This window comes from Parambassis ranga, chromosome 1 (genome assembly GCF_900634625.1).
Source record: "Parambassis ranga chromosome 1, fParRan2.1, whole genome shotgun sequence".
NCBI lineage: Eukaryota > Metazoa > Chordata > Actinopteri > Ambassidae > Parambassis > Parambassis ranga.
This window is the reverse complement of record NC_041022.1, coordinates 9,126,978-9,145,146: the sequence shown is the minus strand read 5'-3', so window position 1 is coordinate 9,145,146 and position 18,169 is coordinate 9,126,978. Positions and strand designations below refer to the sequence as shown.

Sequence of the window (18,169 nt, the reverse complement as noted above, 5' to 3'; positions counted from 1 at the left end):
ATTGCCAGCAGTAGCTCTTGAAAGAAGTCAGAGTTAACATTAGCAGCATTTGTAAGGTAATGCTTTGAGTTGTGAGTGTTGTTGTATGGTGGACGGTTGCCCCAGTCCCAGGTCTTTGGACTCTAGAACAGATCTTGAGCTCTTTTCTGAAAATAGCACGTTACTACCAAAACACAAGCAGAGATGACCAATACCTGCTAGGAACACTGCTTATTTATTTTTTTTAGAGTTCTGCCAGAAAAATAGAATATTGTTACAAACAAAAACCTTTTTTGCCCTGTAAGTCCTTTCTCTGAGGATGATGCTAGTAGAACAGTATACACATCTTATGCCACTTTAGCTCATGTATTGATCCCTGTTGCTGCTTGTGTTTGTGTCCCCTAACTCATACATGACATAGGGGACTTCCATCTATGTTAGAAATCCCCACCTCCCACCTGCTTAATTTTTATGGCTTGGGCTGCAGCTTCTCCCACCACCAGTGTATTTAATCAGATTGGTGATGTTGTTACTCGTTCTTTGTTTCTGTCTGCTCCTTTCTGTGTGAGCCCCATCGTTCCTGTGACAAAACATTCCCCTCTAGCTACTCTCATTTAAATTTGGCTTCTTGTCCTTGCGTTGCTTTTAGGCTTGAATGCTTAAGCTAAATTGCAAGCCAAACACTCAAGTCGCCAAGGTGTGTTGAGTGTAAAGGAGTCTGACTCTGCATGCCAGTTTATTACCTCTTGCTCAGGATTCTGGCCTCTTAGTACTGCTGAAATTGGAGAGATTATGTTTTAATGCTGTTATCTCGTTTAGACATTTTAGATTTATTCTGTGTAAATATAAATATGAGACATTTTCAATCCGGTATATAGATGATGCAATAACGGCACTAGACAGACTTGAGTACAAGAAAGTACTCTTTCTTTCCTGAAAAAGAAATCATGAATATCATCTTAAATCCTAGCCTAGTTTTAGTGTGAGTCAGTGACAGAAAAATGTTGAATAACTGCTCCTGGGATTGTGGGTAGAGATAAAGATCTCTGGCACAACATTACTGGAATACATATGGCCACTGACTACTGAATCAAAAATGCAGTGACCAATTATGCCAGCTGACATCAAAATTTTAAATGTTTTTTCTCTTTCCTTTTCTGCGTTTTCATCTGCAGTGGCACACTGTGCGTCCTCCAGACAGATCATCTCCCACTGGAAAAATTGCACACGACACGACTGTCCTGTCTGCCTGCCACTGAAAAATGCCAGCGACAAGCGCACCCAACAGCGTAAGTACAAGTAGCAATCTACAGCCCGCTGTCGCTTAAATATTGTCAAGTTGCTCATCATAACTGCAGACAGCAAACACAAGGCTGAAATGCTTCCACTGACGACGTTCATGCAACATGGCATCCTCTGGTTTTGACTTATTAAAGTTTGTTATTAAGTCTGTTATTATGGTGGTACCTTGAATTCTAATATTCCATAGCAACAATCTACCGAGCCAAGCCCTGAACCCGTGTGTGTAACGGGACAGTCGAGAATTTATTTCTACTTTTTGGTCTGCAGTGACTGAAAGCACTCAATGAGTAAGAGTGTGGTCCTGCTGGGCTTGTAATCTGACACACAGGAGGGATAGAAGTGTGATGGAGGGTGAGAGAGAGGAAACGCAGAGCGTGTGCTTGAGGATTCCCACAGAGCGATTGGCTGCCGGGTTGTTGTTTACTGCTTTCCCCCAATAGAACAGAGCGGAGTTTGATACTTGTTCTGCTTCAAACTGCTTTTCTTTCTGTTTTGTTTTTGAGTATTTTAAGTAACTGTTGTCATGAATTCAGTCTGTTGTCTTTTATGCCTTGCCATCTTTTTGCCATTTCAGTTGATTACTTACAGTAATGAGATCCAAACTTTCTTTCCAGTTTGCTTTCTTCACCTTGCTGTTGAGCATCTTTCATCAGTTAAGAGTATTCCAGTGTTCCTCTGTCCCTGTTTGGCTTGCATGTTAAAAAACATGATGCCGGTGCTCCTGCCAACACAAGCAGAGTGCCGTATTTCTTTGTTCTGCCTCCTGCAATTTCTGTCTTTGCACAAACTAAGAGTTACTAGCCCAACAAAATCCTGAACCCAGAAAAATATGCTAATGTTCTGTCCCCCAAAGGCATTTATGCATTTATTCTGTTCTCTGCTTTTTAAAGCATTTAGCCTTACATTAATGTTTTTGCTGTATCAAGCTGCTGTGTTTGGATCTAATCTTCCCAGAGGTCAAAGTATTCATATGTATGTGTATTTTGCAGTACCTGCTAAAATATTCTACTTCTCATTATATTTTTGGTGCTTTGCACACAGTATGAGCAGTATTACAGTAAGCGCAATTACAACAATAGTCCACATTGCAAGCTGTTACCACTATAATCAGTGTGATTATATACATGTGTCTCTCCCCAGCCATGCTGAGCTCCCCCAACACAGGCCTTCAGAACCCCATGTCCTCTGTTGGCGTGGGGCAGCCTAGTGCTCCCACCATCAATACCTCAGCCCCTATTGACCCCAGCTCCATGCAGAGAGCCTATGCTGCACTTGGGCTGCCCTATAGCAGTCAAGCTGCTGGTCAGGCTCAGGCCCAGCAGGCTCCAGGACAGACAGCAGGTGCACAGAACGCCCAGGCCCAGCAACAGCAGCTTTCACAACAGATGAGACCCATCAATGCACTCGGTAATATCTGGATGTTTTTATTCTTTGAACTGGGAAGTGAAATTCCATGCACTGTATTTTTTTTTTACACTTGTGCTGTTTGCTCACCGTTTTCTTGATTTACAGGTAATCAGATGGCTCTTGGAGGTTCCACAATGGGTGTGACCACTTCAGAACAGACAAACCTGCACACAGACTCCCTTCCCAACACACTCAACACTAACAAGTCAGTCCCCTGCCTAGTACAACAATAACTTCAGACTTTATCAACCATAAAAAAAAAACCTCTAATCTTCCTCCTATTTCTCCTCCAGTCAGCTGCTGTCAGACGGATCAGCTGCAGGATCAATGGGCAACCTACCTTCAGCAGCTCCCGTCTCTGCTACAGGCTCCAGGAAAGCCTGGCATGAGCATGTCACTCAGGACCTGCGCAATCACCTCGTACACAAACTGTAAGTCCATGTCTCAGCTGGACTACTGTTGCTTCTTGGTCAGCTACACAGTGGATTGCTAAAGCAGAACATTTAAGTACAGTTCTAAATTGTCATAGATTTTCATTTTACAAATTCTGTTTTTTGTGCCAGAGTACAAGCCATATTCCCTACCCCTGACCCGGCAGCTTTGAAGGATAGACGAATGGAGAACCTGGTGGCCTACGCCAGAAAGGTGGAGGGCGACATGTACGAGTCAGCTAACAGCCGGGTAGGTTTTCGGGAAAAAAAAAAAAAAGAACCATGCAATATCTTTTACTTATAAGGCTTTGTTGCACTGTCTACTTGTTGATTTACTCATTGCTTTGCAAACTTCTTCCCCTTAGGATGAATACTATCACTTCTTGGCAGAGAAAATCTACAAAATCCAAAAGGAACTGGAGGAGAAGAGGCGCTCAAGGCTACAGAAGCAGATCATCAACCAGGCCCCTATGCCTTCCCAGGCGACTCAACAACCTGGTCTCCCTCAGCCAAATGCTTTGGGACCAAGGCCGCAAAGTAAGCATTTCCAATTTGGTCAGTTGTCCTTTACTACAACATTGTTTGGAGTTGAATTTAATGTACTTTTTTGTTTTTCTTTGGTGCAGCAGCAACTTTTTCCTGACTAATGCTCACTGTATCCACTGCATGAGGTTGCACATGCTTAAAAACGACATTTGTTATTTGATTTACTATATGTTCTCTTCAGTTTAGTGAAGAAAATACATTAATATCTCAGCATCTGTAATTGGTAGAATGAGTTGGATAAATCTTTATATTATATATCTGCAGAAATTCCTGTGTTGTGCAACCTTGGAGAGTGTGACTGTAATGGCAGCATGAGAGTTGTTAGTGGTCTGACCAGCAGCAGCTTATCCTGTACTTCTCTGTACTAGAGCGTTTAGCAACCTTGTCTTGCAGTGACTTTCGGCCTAAGGGGTCTGTCCATCTTTAGATTGTACCAAGTCACCATCTCAGCTGCACACATACTGCCTAGTATTAGTGTGATATGCCGCTGCTTCCAGGTAAATTAGTACACATAAACTGGATAAATAAAAGAAATGTATGTTTCCCCACAATGAGAGAGGAAACTGCTTCCAGAGTCTTGACTGGTCTTTAGGGTACTGGTGTCATAGTTTTTGCCTGTATTTATTTGTTCTATTTAATTTACAGATGGACCTGTACCTATGCCAAATCCCATCATGAATCGCATGCAGGTTTCACAAGGTACACATTTCAAATTACATGTTGCGTTGTAGTTTCTGATTACATACATACAGTCAAATAAATGACTGGCAATCAAAATGGACCAAAGGACAAAATATAATTCTACTTATTAGGATGCAGTTAATATAAGGTAAATTGTTCTTTATAAATTGAGAATTGCACTAAAAATGAAGAGCAATAGTCATTAGAAAAACAAGAAAGAAACATGCTGAGCCCATAAAGGGAAAATATAATTATGGTAAAATGGAAAATCCAATCCAATCTTACAATATCTTTGTGTTACATTCTGTACTCTCAGGTTTACTGTGTGTCCATTGGTGAACTTTCTGGTCCGTTTGTCTCTATAGGAATGAACCATTTCAACCAAATGGCTTTGCCCAATGCTCAGATGTCTCAAGCACCAATGGGAGCCCGTGCCGCCTCACCCATGAACCATCCTCAGCAAATGAACATGAGCACCGTCCCACCGGTGAGGAGGGGGGGTGTATAGGAGCCATTCGAATCATATGTGCACATGCATAGCCTCCAAAGAAACTCTTTTTTCTTTGCTTATTGTGTCTTCTTCTTTACCTTTCTTGTAGATGGGAATGTCACCCTCTAGGATGCCCCAGGCACAGGGGATGATTGCTGGACACAGTGGTGGCAACATGGTAGGCCAGACGGCCAGCCAGGGACCATTCCTGCCTCAGACCCAATTCCCTCCAGGATCGGCTGCAGTTGCTGCTACAGGTGCCATGAATGTCAACGTGGGGCCTGGAATGGGCCAGCCGCAGGCACAGGCTGCTGTCACCCAGGTGAGACATTAATAGAGATGAGGAGCTGTAGTAATCCAAGCTGCATACATTTTTTGTAATGGCTTTATTCAGTAATGCTACCCCTTTTTGAGTGGCTGCAAAATTCTGCTATTACAGCTAGTTGCTGGGGAACTAAACTACCCTAACCAATCATACTACACACTAATTACTCAAATTGTTGCCAATCAGAAGGTGCTCTCTAAACCCCAAATTGTGTGTGGTGTTGTTTGTCTGTTTGATCTCCGTTTGTCTGCTTATCTTGTGTGTGTGTGTGTGTGTGTGTCTGCCGGCTCTTTGTGTGTGTCCTTTTCTCCAGCAGCAGCAGCAGAGCGCTAACCTCCCCATGAATGCACTTGGCCCCTCGCTGGGCCCTCAGCTAGCCTCCTCCCAAACCCCTTTGCACTCCACGCCTCCGCCTGCTGCCTCCACGGCTGGGGGGGCCACTAACCTGCCGCACCCCCAGCCCTCCAGCCGCAGCTCCACCCCCACCCTCCCTGGCCCTGCCCAAGCCCCAGCCCAGGGTGCCACCCCACCCTGCCCCACTCAGCCCCAACCCCAGGCGGAGCTCCCTGCAGCAGCGCAGACGCAGCCCCCGCCTCAGCCCCCTACCACGCCGGTGAGACTTAGTCCCTCCGCATGCCCTCCACTTTGACCCTCCTCCCTCCCGTGAAAACTCCTATCCCTCTAATTGCCATGAACCATCCCATCCACTTCACCTTTCTGTCTGATAACTGCATCTTCAACATTGTTTGTAGCCTCCATCACAGTGGGAATGTTACACCGTTCAACATAAGCGAGCAATTTTGTGAACACAGGAGGAGCATTTGTGTCATAGATTCAGCCTTGCATGCAAATAAAGCATTCAAGCTCTTGCCAATTCTTGATCTTTGTCTTCTGTTCTTCCCTTTCTCCTTTGTATTTTAGCTGTCTCAACCAGGAGCCAGTCTGGATAATCGGGTGCCTACACCGGCTTCTGCTGCAAGCGCTGACCTGCACTCACAGCACATCGGAGCTGACCTGCCTGTCCAGGAGGTCAAAGCAGAGACGCACCCTGATCAACAGGAGTTTGAGGCCGCTGGCGGCAAAACTGAGCCCAAGATGGAGGTGGGTTGTAGCTACATGTTCATAGATGCAAAAAAATTAAATCACTTGTCAGAAGGTCAGACTGACAGATTTGGAGGCAGTCCATGGGACATTTTGTTTCTCTTAAATTTGCTAAGAACCTGCTTTATTGCTATCATTAGTTTGATTGCTGCAAAGCAATGAGAATTGAGACTTTATTATTATTCTTCCGTACTTTTTTTGGCCCGGCCTATCTTCAGAATGCATTGACCGATTAAAACCGATCAAACATCAGAAGATTCCGCTCATTCAGGACATTCCCAGAAACCTTCAATAATTAAAAATATTAAACATTTTCCACCCTCAAATTAACATGGGAGTCAGTGAGAGAGCCCTTCAAAGCATGTCTTCTGCAAAATGCTGCTACTCCTACAAATTTCAAGATAGAGAAACCATTCAAAGCTTAAAATACTTCAAACATCTTGGTCTTCAAAACTTGTATACATAATTTGATAATTCAGCTCCATCTTCAAATGGCAGGTGATTAAAGATGAAGTGATTTTTAGGTCTCTTCTGAGTTTAACATTAGTGTGTATTGGGTGGAATGTTGAGAGCCAGAGTGGGCAGAATATTCAGCAGAGTGGAGAGAGGCTGAGGAGATGCCTAAATAAATCACTCTAACCTGTGCTCAGTCCTGCACCTTCTATCTAACTGGGATATTTAATTTTTTTATATCAGTTTGAAGGAACACTCGTTAGCTTTTTGACGGTGTGACTCTTTAAACTGAACACCAAACCATTTTGCCCGTACAGCCAGCTGTTCGATGAGAGTGCTGGTCATTCTTCCATGAAGTAATGTAAAACCAAAAACAGAGAAGCAGAGCAGTCATATTTTCTAACTCGGTGACAATTCCACATCTTTGACATCATAGAGATAAAAATTGCACCGCTTTGTAGAGCAACATCTTGTGACTCTGGTCTTCAGCAGCTTCTGTTTCATATCTTCCTAATGTTAACAGGTTTTCTACTTTTCAAAATATGAGCTGCATCCTTGCAGATTGGTCAATATGTTTCAGCAAATTAAATTCAGATTGCAGATTCTCCAGCAATTCAGAGCAATCCTTCACACAGGCATTCAAAGCAATGCTTCAGCTGCAGCAATCAAACTTGCATTTTCTTCAGGAAATGCTTTTCTAGTTACATATGTGTCACACTGACTAGCCACTGATTTTTAGTTATTGATCTACCATTAATTTTCTGTTAAATAAAGCTTGTGGGCTGATAAGGCCTAATTAACAACCATGTATTTGATCAGTTCATTCTTTGGCAGCACTACATTTTATTTGAAAAAACAGGTCTCAGGTCTTCTTTTTGTTTATTTTAAGCCTGTTCTCTCTCCATGTTGATGAGCTTATTTCTCCTTGGTGGACATTAGTAAACACAAGTCAAGTCAATTTGTTTCTTTTGCCTGTTTGCAGACTGAGGATGACTCTGCTTCAATGTTGGTAAAGAAGGAGGAGGCAGAGGAAAAACCAGAGCCAATGGAGGTGGTGGATAAAAAGCCGGAAATGAAGACAGAACCCAAAGAAGAGGAAGAGGGTGGAGCTAACAGTACAACCTCCTCATCCCCGTCTCAGTCACGACGGAAAAGTAAGTCTGAAGCTAAGAGCTTAGTAAAACTTGTGCAAGTTTGTTAATAACAGAAACAAGGTCTACTCAAAAAGCTGAGAGGGCTACACATTATAGGGTTTCAGCACAAAAGAGTTAAAGTTGCCCTCATTTTTGTCTGGTTATTTTACATTTGGTTTCCTCTAAGTTTGTTGTTTATTTTTCAGTCTTTAAGCCAGAGGAGTTACGCCAGGCTCTCATGCCAACCCTGGAGTCACTTTACAGGCAGGACCCTGAGTCGCTACCCTTCAGACAGCCAGTAGACCCACTGCTTCTGGGTATTCCGGTAGGTAGCACACAGGCAAAGAATATTTATATGATGAGAATTGTTGGTCTTTGATGTATTGAAACTGTACTTATCCATTTCTCCTTAGGACTACTTTGACATTGTTAAGAACCCAATAGACCTGTCTACTATAAAGCGAAAGCTTGACACTGGCCAATACCAAGAACCCTGGCAATATGTGGACGACGTCTGGCTGATGTTCAACAATGCCTGGCTCTATAACCGCAAAACATCGCGTGTCTACAAGTACTGCTCCAAATTGGCTGAAGTATTTGAGTCAGAGATTGACCCTGTCATGCAAGGCCTAGGCTACTGCTGTGGGAGAAAGGTGAGCAGACAGAAACGGTCAAAGAGGGAAGAGTTCTATTGATGGATATCGTTTTCTGTGTCTTTCTTTTTTATTTGGCCAGTTAGAACTTTACTGCATGTTTTTTGTCCACATTAGTAATTGGAAGATGAGCCAAAACCAAAACCTTGAGTAAGTTTTTGTTTTTCCTCATGGAAAGCATTTTTTGGCCTATTTTGTTTGAACCGCTGTGTCCTTTCATTTGTTTTGCAGTATGAATTCTCACCTCAAACCCTCTGTTGCTATGGCAAGCAGCTCTGCACCATACCTACTGGAGGCACATACTACAGTTACCAAAACAGGTATGTGTGTGGACAAATGTGTAGTTTTTCCATGTATGTCGTTTTATAGCTTAAAGGTCAGCTAAAGGTAATATTTCAGTACCTGACATTTTTAAATATTTTTATGTCATGCACAGTCATTTAGCGTTTTGCTGAGCAATACATGCAGAAATTCAAACTTTGATGTCCATCCCCTGCAGTTTGGGGTCTGTTCCCCTGTAGCTGTAAGGGGACCACTGTGATTCAGGCAGCACTGTCATCCTGACAGCTAGTTTTAATGGGTTTGCCTCCCAGTCCTGGCACAGCATGAGACAACAAAATGGTTTTGCTCACAACATTTATTAACTGCCAGGTTCCCGCATTGCACACAAAGGGAAGCACACTGTAGACCCTAAACCCCAAAGACTGTCTGACAGTGAAAACAAAAAAGGTGATTGATTATTTTTCTCTTAGCATCTATCCAGGGGTTGAAGAAATTCACTATTGCTGCCTTCTGTCTTGTACAATGGATGAAAATAAAATGCTTTGGTTAAGGCCAAAAGCAGCATTGCTCATCATTGCCTTTCCCTCACAGTTGTAATCTAGCTCATTGCTTTACATCATGTTCCTTTGTGCCCCCTGCTGTATAAACTGTGGAACTACAACCCTATTTCCACACTAACTGGGCACTTTGAGAGCAGAGAAGCACAGCAGCACAGCCTGACAGACAGCATGAGGCTCCTGCTGTGCAGTCCATTTACACTCTCGATGGGAGCTCAGGGATTCCCCGCTCCCTGTAATAAAACATAAAAAAACAAGTGTTATTTTGTGCACGGTTGTATTGCACCTACATAAACAAGTAGCTGAATGCCCAGCATATGTCTTCTTTTTACTAATTTACAAAAAAGCAGAAATACATTGTTGTCCAGCTATATTTACGTTTAATGTCCTGAATGTTTTTTTTTTAACAGGTATCACTTCTGTGAAAAATGTTTCAATGAGATCCAGGGGGACACTGTGACGTTAGGAGATGATCCTGCACAGCCACAGACGTAAGTAAACTTGCGGTTGATACAACTTGTGTGAAAGAGTAAAAGCAACTCAGGGAAGTCTAGGAATGTGCTCAGAAGAGTTGTCTGCTTTGTGTCATGAAATATACTAAATGGCATTAAACACATTATGATCAGAGAACGAAGTCAGCTTCAATACAGCAGTCATGCAGAGTAAGAATGTAATCTTTCTAAACTCCATTTCTTCATGAATCATTGTATTTTAAATCCACTGTAAACTGACTTTACTATAATGACCCTACCCATTAAATATGTATGTAGCTTGCATGTTTATCCAGCATGTTCAGATAACATTGTTAATTCGTCTGCACATTTTAAGAAAATAATCCTATGTAACTCTATGTTTTTTACTTCATCAGCAAGATCTCTAAAGACCAATTTGAACGGAAGAAAAACGATGTCCTTGACCCTGAACCGTAAGTGGACATAAACCCTTCACCCTCGAGAGGGGGTAGAAAAAGCTTGTTCTGTATTTGCTTCTTTTGCAGAAGTTAATCTCATTTGTGATGAATAAACTTGCTCTCTCCTTCTCATGTGTTGCTGATCACATCTTGAAAGTTTTTTTCTTTCTTTCTGCCACCCACATCTGGCTTTGTTTTTGAGCTTTTTTTGGCTGCATATTTTCTCTCTTGAGCTCTGATCAATTATGTTTCAGTGAAGCTCATGGACAACTCAGCAGCACCACCTGCTGAGTGGAACTCTGTCAAAACTGTTGCCAGTGAGAGTTTAGATCTGAGATGATAGACCCATGGTTATCATTGTCATTGCAAATTAGGATATAAGATGCATGATTCTCTGTAAAAACCTCCCACAAAGGCGCTCTTGTACTGGCTGGCTTGCAAGTGCGTAACGACTGGAGGAACATAATTTGAATAGAGATGTTTGTGTTGCTTGCTGCCTGAGCAGTTAAGATATCAACATTCATACAGTTAAGCATGGTGTGTATTAGTTACTATGATTTAAAATGTTTTATGTTAAATGTTTCTTATGTTGTTCTTCAGGTTTGTTGAATGTAAAGATTGTGGACGGAAGATGCACCAGATATGCGTCTTACACTACGAGGTCATTTGGCCGTCTGGGTGAGTTGATAAAAAAAAAAAAAAAAGTGTTTTCACAGTAGATTTTTGTTTGTACTTGTGTTAATTGAAAGTCTTAACTAAAATCAAATCTTTTCAGATTCATCTGTGACAATTGTTTGAAAAAGAGTGCGAAAACGCGGAAGGAAAACAAGTTCTCAGCAAAACGTTAGTACCTTTCTTTTTTGGCTCATGGATTTTTCTGCAGTGTTTTGTGTAGTGACTACATAATGTAGACCATTTCCTTTAGCACATTGGTTGCATCTGGGTTATTCCTGTATCCCTCAAATCATACACTTTTATCTGCATATATGTATTCACACTGACAAGCCAACTTGCAGTGCACTTGTAGTGGTAGATTGTGTCTGAGAGGATGGTCACTTCTTACCCACTTCTTATCTTGGCTGTAGAGCAGAAAAGACCAGACCAACCAGATCTGAGCTCCAACAGTCCCACTTAAAGTGTGAATAGTGTTATGTTTGCTTAGATTAAAGGCTGTTGTAGACCTAGTAAACCCCTGATTTCTTAGTGGAGCAGTAACGGTGAGAATTGCCATTTTCAAAATATTTCTCCCTCGTTCTTCTTCACTGAAGGGCTGCAGTCAACACGATTGGGAATGTACATAGAAGACCGTGTGAATAAATACTTGAAGAGACAAAACCACCCAGAGGCCGGAGAGGTGTTTGTGCGAGTGGTGGCAAGCTCTGACAAAACAGTGGAGGTCAAACCAGGCATGAAAGCCAGGTAAGAGCATCACTCACAAGAGGAGGAGAGGAGGGAGTGGGCGGATGGAAATGAGAAAATGAGACTGTGAATCAACTTCTCCAAAAAGTAATGTACTTCAGCTGTGTTATTGATTTATCTAATAAATTTACTTTGGTCAAATAAACAGATAAACCAAAATACTAGTCTTGAGCTCCTTAGTTTGTATTTTTATGAACCTAGCAAGACAAAGCTGAATGTCCTCTGTGAAGATTTTATACCCACTCAGAGTAACTGTGGAACCTGACTGTTGTTCACAGTTTCATTGCTTAAGATCAAAGTCTGCAGGTCCCTTGTCTGAGAACGTGTTATCTTCAGGTTGACTGATTTAAGACTGTTTGCCTTTTATTGACTCACAAGTACTTAACTTCAGTTGTTCCATTATTCCCTGGAGTGTTGCTAAAAGTGGCGACAAATATGTCAACTTCTTGGGCAGCTCGTAATCTGGATGCTTTTAAAGTTGTAATTAAATTGGCAAAAAATCTTTAAACTGTTTACATATGTTTAATACAGTTGTGTACACCCAGCTGTTGACTGAAGTCCATCTGATTTGTCTTTTTTTTTTTATTATTATTATTGCTACAGGTTTGTGGACACGGGTGAAATGCCCGAGACCTTTCCTTACAGAACCAAAGCACTTTTTGCATTTGAGGAGATCGATGGTGTGGACGTTTGCTTCTTTGGCATGCACGTGCAAGAGTATGGCTCGGAGTGCCCTTTCCCTAACACTAGGTCTGTACATGTTACTCACAAAGACACTTTTTTTTTAGATTTCTGTGAGACTCACCATGTGCCGCCTTTTATCTTCTGCAGACGGGTCTACATATCATACCTTGACAGTATTCACTTCTTCAGACCTCGGATTCTACGAACAGCCGTTTACCATGAGATACTCATTGGTTACCTTGAATATGTCAAGAAACTTGGGTAAGTCTTGCTTTCTTCCCTCATCTCATTTTTCCTAGACTACTAACTGCTAGCTTACAAAACAGGAAATAGTCTTGGTAATAGAGTAAATTCTAGAACAACAAAGGTTTAAACCTGCCCAACATTTGGTCTGTTTGTGTATGTACAGGTATGCCCAGGGCCACATCTGGGCATGTCCTCCTAGTGAAGGAGACGACTACATCTTCCACTGTCATCCTCCTGATCAGAAGATCCCTAAGCCTAAAAGACTGCAGGAGTGGTACAGGAAGATGTTGGACAAGGCTTTTGCAGAGAGGATTCTGCATGACTACAAGGTAAGGAGAAGATATGATACACAAATTGGGTTGGTGGTTTTCTTGTCATTTTACTGGTTGGAATGTTAATTAGTAGTCTAAACATAATTTTCTTCACTGCTGGCTTCATTTTTCCGTTGTCCATCTTTCTTCCAGGACATCTTTAAACAGGCAACGGAGGACAGACTGACCAGCGCCAATGAGCTGCCATATTTTGAAGGCGACTTCTGGCCGAATGTGCTGGAAGAGAGCATCAAGGAGCTGGAGCAGGAGGAAGAGGAAAGAAAGAAGGAGGAGAACACGGCTGCCTCTGAAACTCCAGAGGTGTGCACATTTTGGATCATGGTTTGATGATGTAGAGCAGATATAAAATGATTTTGGTATTTGTTCTCAAGAGACAGTGACACTATTTAAAAATAAAATAAAATAAATAAATTGAAGATATTTTCTTTAACATGTTATTGTGTATGCCACAGGGTACACCGGGTGACAGCAAAAACGCTAAGAAGAAGAACAACAAAAAGACCAACAAAAACAAGAGCAGTGTGAGCCGAGCCAATAAAAAGAAGCCTGGGATGCCGAATGTAGCAAATGATCTGTCTCAAAAGTTATATGCCACCATGGAGAAGCACAAAGAGGTCAGATTTGTTTTTTCAATAAAATGTTAAGTGACCTTGAATCAACATTTCATGGATGTTTGTCTGTTTTTAAAGGGAAATAACTTAAAATAAGAATGTTTTTTTTGCTAATTATTTTCATGTCCTTCTCTGCTGAAGGTGTTCTTTGTGATCCATCTTCACTCCGGACCCATGGTGAACACCCTGCCGCCCATTGTTGACCCTGACCCCCTGCTCTCCTGTGACCTAATGGATGGTCGTGATGCCTTCTTGACCCTTGCAAGGGACAAGCACTGGGAGTTCAGCTCCCTCCGGAGGTGCAAGTGGAGCACCATGTGCATGCTGGTTGAGCTGCACAACCAGGGACAGGATCGCTTTGTCTATACTTGCAATGAGTGCAAGCACCATGTGGAGACTCGCTGGCACTGCACTGTGTGCGAGGTAATATTCTATTTTCCTGTTTTACACTGGAGTTTCTTATTTTGTCTAGAATAAATTTAAAAATCAATGCACGGACTACATCAAATACATTAACCTTAATAGAAATGTTGATGAGCCTTGGTTCTACTCCTGGTGATTTATGTGCCACCTTTTTGCTTTTTTCTCCAGGACTTTGATCTCTGCATTAATTGCCACAACACGAAGGGCCACGAGCACCCAATGGTGAAGTGGGGTCTTGGCCTGGATGACGACAACAACAGCCAGAGTGGAGAAGCATCCAAGAGCCCACAGGAGAGCCGGCGTTTGAGTATTCAACGATGCATTCAGTCCCTGGTCCATGCTTGTCAGTGTCGCAATGCGAACTGCTCTCTACCCTCCTGCCAGAAGATGAAACGAGTGGTGCAGCACACCAAGGGTTGCAAGCGCAAAACCAACGGTGGCTGCCCAGTATGCAAGCAGCTTATTGCTTTATGTTGTTACCACGCAAAGTACTGTCAGGAGAACAAGTGTCCTGTCCCGTTCTGCCTGAACATCAAACAAAAGCTTCATCAGCAGCAGCTGCAGCACAGGCTCCAGCAGGCCCAATTGATGAGGAGAAGAATGGCCACAATGCAAGGCAGAACCATGCCACTACCGTCCCCACCAGCATCAGCTGCCCCCAGCACTCCCACGTCCCATGCCCAGCCCAACACTCCCCAAACACCCCAGCAGCCGCAGACCCCCAATACAGCAGGTGTCATGTCCCCATCTTTCCCTAACGCGCCTCGCCCTGGACAGCCTCAAGCACCAGTGTCCCAAGGCAAGCCAGGGCCCCAGGCCTCGCCTCTACACCAGCAGCAGTCCCCTCTCCCACAGCAACCCCAGCCTCCGCAGCAGCTTCAGCAACAGCCTCCGCTTGCTGCAGTCAAGATGGCACGGCATATTGAGATGATGGCACAGGCCCAACAGAACCAGCAGAACTACCGGGTCAATATAAATGGCTTGCCCATTTCCCAGCAGCAACAGCAGCGCATGACTGGACCGTTGCAGCCACCCATGCAGATGGTACCAGGGCCCCGTGGTCCACCGGTCATGCAGCCTGGCATGGCACCAGGACAGTGGCCTGGACCTGCAGGGCCCATGCCGACAGCTCAAAATCAACAACCAGGCCTTGTCCCAGGCCAGGCGCCACAACAAACTCTGGCCATGCAACGACCCGTGATGCCCCCAGGGCAACAACCACAGCCGAACCAGAGGATGCTGATACCACAGCAAACTGGTGCTCGACCACAGACGCCCCAGAGACCTGGTGCTATACCCCCCAATGCCCTACAAGACCTTCTTCGCACCCTCAAGTCTCCCAGCTCACCCCAGCAGCAGCAGCAAGTCCTCAACATCCTCAAATCAAATCCTCAGCTAATGGCTGCTTTCATCAAACAGCGAACAGCCAAGTATCATGCCAACCAGCCACAGCAACAACAACAACAGCAGCAGCAGCAAGCAGGTCAGCCACAGCAGCCTGGCATGCCAACAATGCAAGCCATGGCTATGCCAGGAGGAGCAGTACAGAGGCCAGGGATGCCTCCACACCAGCCCCAGCAGCCTCCTGTGCAGGGCATGGCGCAATTAGGGCCTCAAGGGCAGCTGATGAATGCAGCACACAACACAAACCCGCAAATCCAGGAGATGTACCGTCGGCAGCTCTTACGACAACAACAACAACAACAGCAGCAGCAGCAACAACAGCAACAACAACCACAGGGAGTGATGTCTCAGGGCCATCCTGGCCAGTTTCCTGCTCAGACGCAGGGTACAGCAACCACATACTCCCAGCTTCGCATGCAACAACAGCAGCAGCAGCAAATAGCCATGCAGGCAGGTGCAGGAGCAGCTGGGGGACCCATGGGTCAGCTCCCACCGATGGCCCAGATGGCCCAGCCTGGCATGGGGATGGACTCCGCCCAGAACTTGCTGCATCAGCGATTGCTTCAACAACAGCAACAGCAGCAACAACTCCCCCAGCAGCAGCAGGCCGTCCTCAAGCAGCAGATGGGTTCCCCTGCTCAGCCAAGCCCCATGAGTCCCCAGACCCACCTCTTGGCTGGCCAGCCTCAGGGTGGAGCCCACCTAACCGGCCAGCCGGTATTAGCAAACGCCCTAAGCAACCAGGTCCGCTCCCCTGCACCAGTTCAGTCCCCTTGTCCGCCATCGCAGCAGCAGCCCCAACAGCCACCACATTCCAGCCCCTCACCACAGGTCCAGAACCAACCCCAGCCCTCGCCTCAGCACCCACCTCCACACTCAAGTTCCCCCCACCCAGGGCTAGGCCCACTGCAGTCCATGGAGCAGGGACATTTGGGGACACCAGAACAAAGCGCCATGCTACCGCAGCTTAACACGCCCAACAGAGGAGGGTTGAGCAGTGACTTGGGGATGGTGGGAGATGCAACAGGAGACACTCTGGAGAAGTTTGTGGAGGGATTGTAGCATTTCTGCTGGGAAGTAAACGAACACATCCTCACTCCCAGGGACCCATCCTCCCACTCCCCCTCTTGTTTCCTCCCTCTCAGACTGTATTCTTTTAGAGGGCTCTGTTCTTTCTAAGATTGAGAACGTTTTTTTTTGTACTGACGTGTAAAAAGTTTCAACTGTTGCATAAAGGAAAAAAATAAAATTTGGTCTAGAAAGGATAACAAAAAGTCAACACTTCTAGGGAATGTAATTGTTTCCTAAACCCAAGTGGGGTATTTCTTCCTTGAGATGTTGAGGGATTTGCAAGTTGCTTCTTAAATGAAATTTAGATCACAAAGAATATATTTTTTGGTTGAGACCAAATGTGTTCAGTACTCAATTTATTTTTGGTTTGTTTTTGGTATGGTTTCATGCCTTCTCATTTCTTTTTTTAAAAGAAAATGTACAATTGCATTATATTATTCATATCTTTTTATTTTGTAACTTCGGAAAAAAAACTTAAAGCATTTTTGTGTTGAAACTGTAAAATATTTTGTCTGGGAATTGGGCCAGGTTTTCGTTCTTTTCTCAAGCTGTCATTCCTGGCATTTGTAATCTAGTGTTGTATCATTACTGCAAGACGATGCGTTCAGGGACATAGACCGCTCCCTTCCTTTTTTGTGTGTATGAAGAGCACTCAGTTGTATAAAAGTAGGAAATGGCCTGCAGCAGGTTATGTATGCAGGCACACATGAAGACACTGACACAAAAAACCCTCACAGTCACTAAAGAGAAACACAACTTTGAATGGTTCCACCAACATAAAACAAGGACTGCAACCTACGTCTCAGTGGCCTGGAATTTTGAAAATATGTCTTGCAGGTGTAGAAAGTTGTTGCTTTGACATTAAAAAAGAATTTGTCATACTTTTTGTCATACAGATGTTGTAAAGTGTAAAGAGAGTGTGAGAAAGAGACCAGCCCCCTAAGCTGAGGTGGAATGATCACCGGTTGTTTGTAGGCAACATCTCCGATGATGCCCAGTCCTCTAAATTTTACACTAAGCTGTGTGCTATCTAGGGATGAAGGGCACATTTGAGATGCACCTTGAGGGAAAAAACTAAATGACATCAACCCTCATTCCTCTCACAAAAAACAAAAAAAAACTTGAATTGGGGGGGATTTACTTTTTCTCCTATTGTAAATCAATTTATTAAGCAAAATACTATAAATATAAGGAAGAGAATGAAATCACTGTATAAACTGGTAAAAGACTCATTTCTTACTTATATACCATATTGTTAAATAAACTGTGTGCAACAGAAGAACTCCAGTACTCTGACTAAAAAATGAGGCATCACTCCTCCTGTTGATGTGTGTTTATTTGCTTCAACTCAGTGGCGTTTTATCATCTGTTATAGCACTAATATTGGTTGGATGAGGTTATGATGGGCAAAGCCATGTTTTAGTTCAACTTGAGTCCATGTTTGAACATCAACTTTAAATAACATTTGCTTCTTTTGAACACAGCATTATTCCCTAGTGAGACCGCGATCAGGGTTGAAGGTATTAATAGGAACATGTAAATGCATGTAAAAATTAGGGGAACATTTTAGGTTCTGTAAATAGAGGAAGTTCACTTACTTTAAAGCATTAATGACTTAGTGAGTTCTGCTAGAGTTTCAAGTGAAGACAGAAAACCGAGTCAAGCAAGAATAGGTGCCTAATGGAGAGATACAATTCCTATTTCTACAAATAGATACCTGTATAATACA

General features: G+C 43.6%; 1 protein-coding gene across 3 annotated transcripts in view; it reads left to right on the top strand.

The window, feature by feature from the left end:
• crebbpa (CREB binding lysine acetyltransferase a) overlaps positions 1-17,754 on the top strand; it is a 34,427-nt gene extending 16,673 nt beyond the window's left edge. For 2 of the 3 annotated variants that reach the window (XM_028400696.1, XM_028400689.1), the window contains exons 5-30: positions 1,155-1,268; positions 2,422-2,688; positions 2,794-2,893; positions 2,982-3,119; positions 3,252-3,369; positions 3,485-3,656; positions 4,311-4,364; positions 4,712-4,833; positions 4,946-5,158; positions 6,083-6,262; positions 7,698-7,869; positions 8,055-8,173; positions 8,262-8,501; positions 8,733-8,821; positions 9,751-9,831; positions 10,209-10,265; positions 10,851-10,928; positions 11,026-11,093; positions 11,519-11,669; positions 12,273-12,419; positions 12,501-12,614; positions 12,763-12,928; positions 13,064-13,231; positions 13,384-13,545; positions 13,684-13,965; positions 14,134-17,754. In XM_028400696.1, coding sequence (XP_028256497.1) covers positions 1,155-1,268; positions 2,422-2,688; positions 2,794-2,893; positions 2,982-3,119; positions 3,252-3,369; positions 3,485-3,656; positions 4,311-4,364; positions 4,712-4,833; positions 4,946-5,158; positions 6,083-6,262; positions 7,698-7,869; positions 8,055-8,173; positions 8,262-8,501; positions 8,733-8,821; positions 9,751-9,831; positions 10,209-10,265; positions 10,851-10,928; positions 11,026-11,093; positions 11,519-11,669; positions 12,273-12,419; positions 12,501-12,614; positions 12,763-12,928; positions 13,064-13,231; positions 13,384-13,545; positions 13,684-13,965; positions 14,134-16,431 — 5,870 coding nt within the window. In that variant the 3' untranslated portion in view covers positions 16,432-17,754. Of the gene's footprint in view, positions 1-1,154; positions 1,269-2,421; positions 2,689-2,793; positions 2,894-2,981; positions 3,120-3,251; positions 3,370-3,484; positions 3,657-4,310; positions 4,365-4,711; positions 4,834-4,945; positions 5,159-5,474; positions 5,775-6,082; positions 6,263-7,697; positions 7,870-8,054; positions 8,174-8,261; positions 8,502-8,732; positions 8,822-9,750; positions 9,832-10,208; positions 10,266-10,850; positions 10,929-11,025; positions 11,094-11,518; positions 11,670-12,272; positions 12,420-12,500; positions 12,615-12,762; positions 12,929-13,063; positions 13,232-13,383; positions 13,546-13,683; positions 13,966-14,133 lie in introns of all 3 variants that reach the window. The other variant, XM_028400705.1, reaches the window with a different exon arrangement.
• The last annotated feature ends 415 nt before the right edge of the window (positions 17,755-18,169 follow it).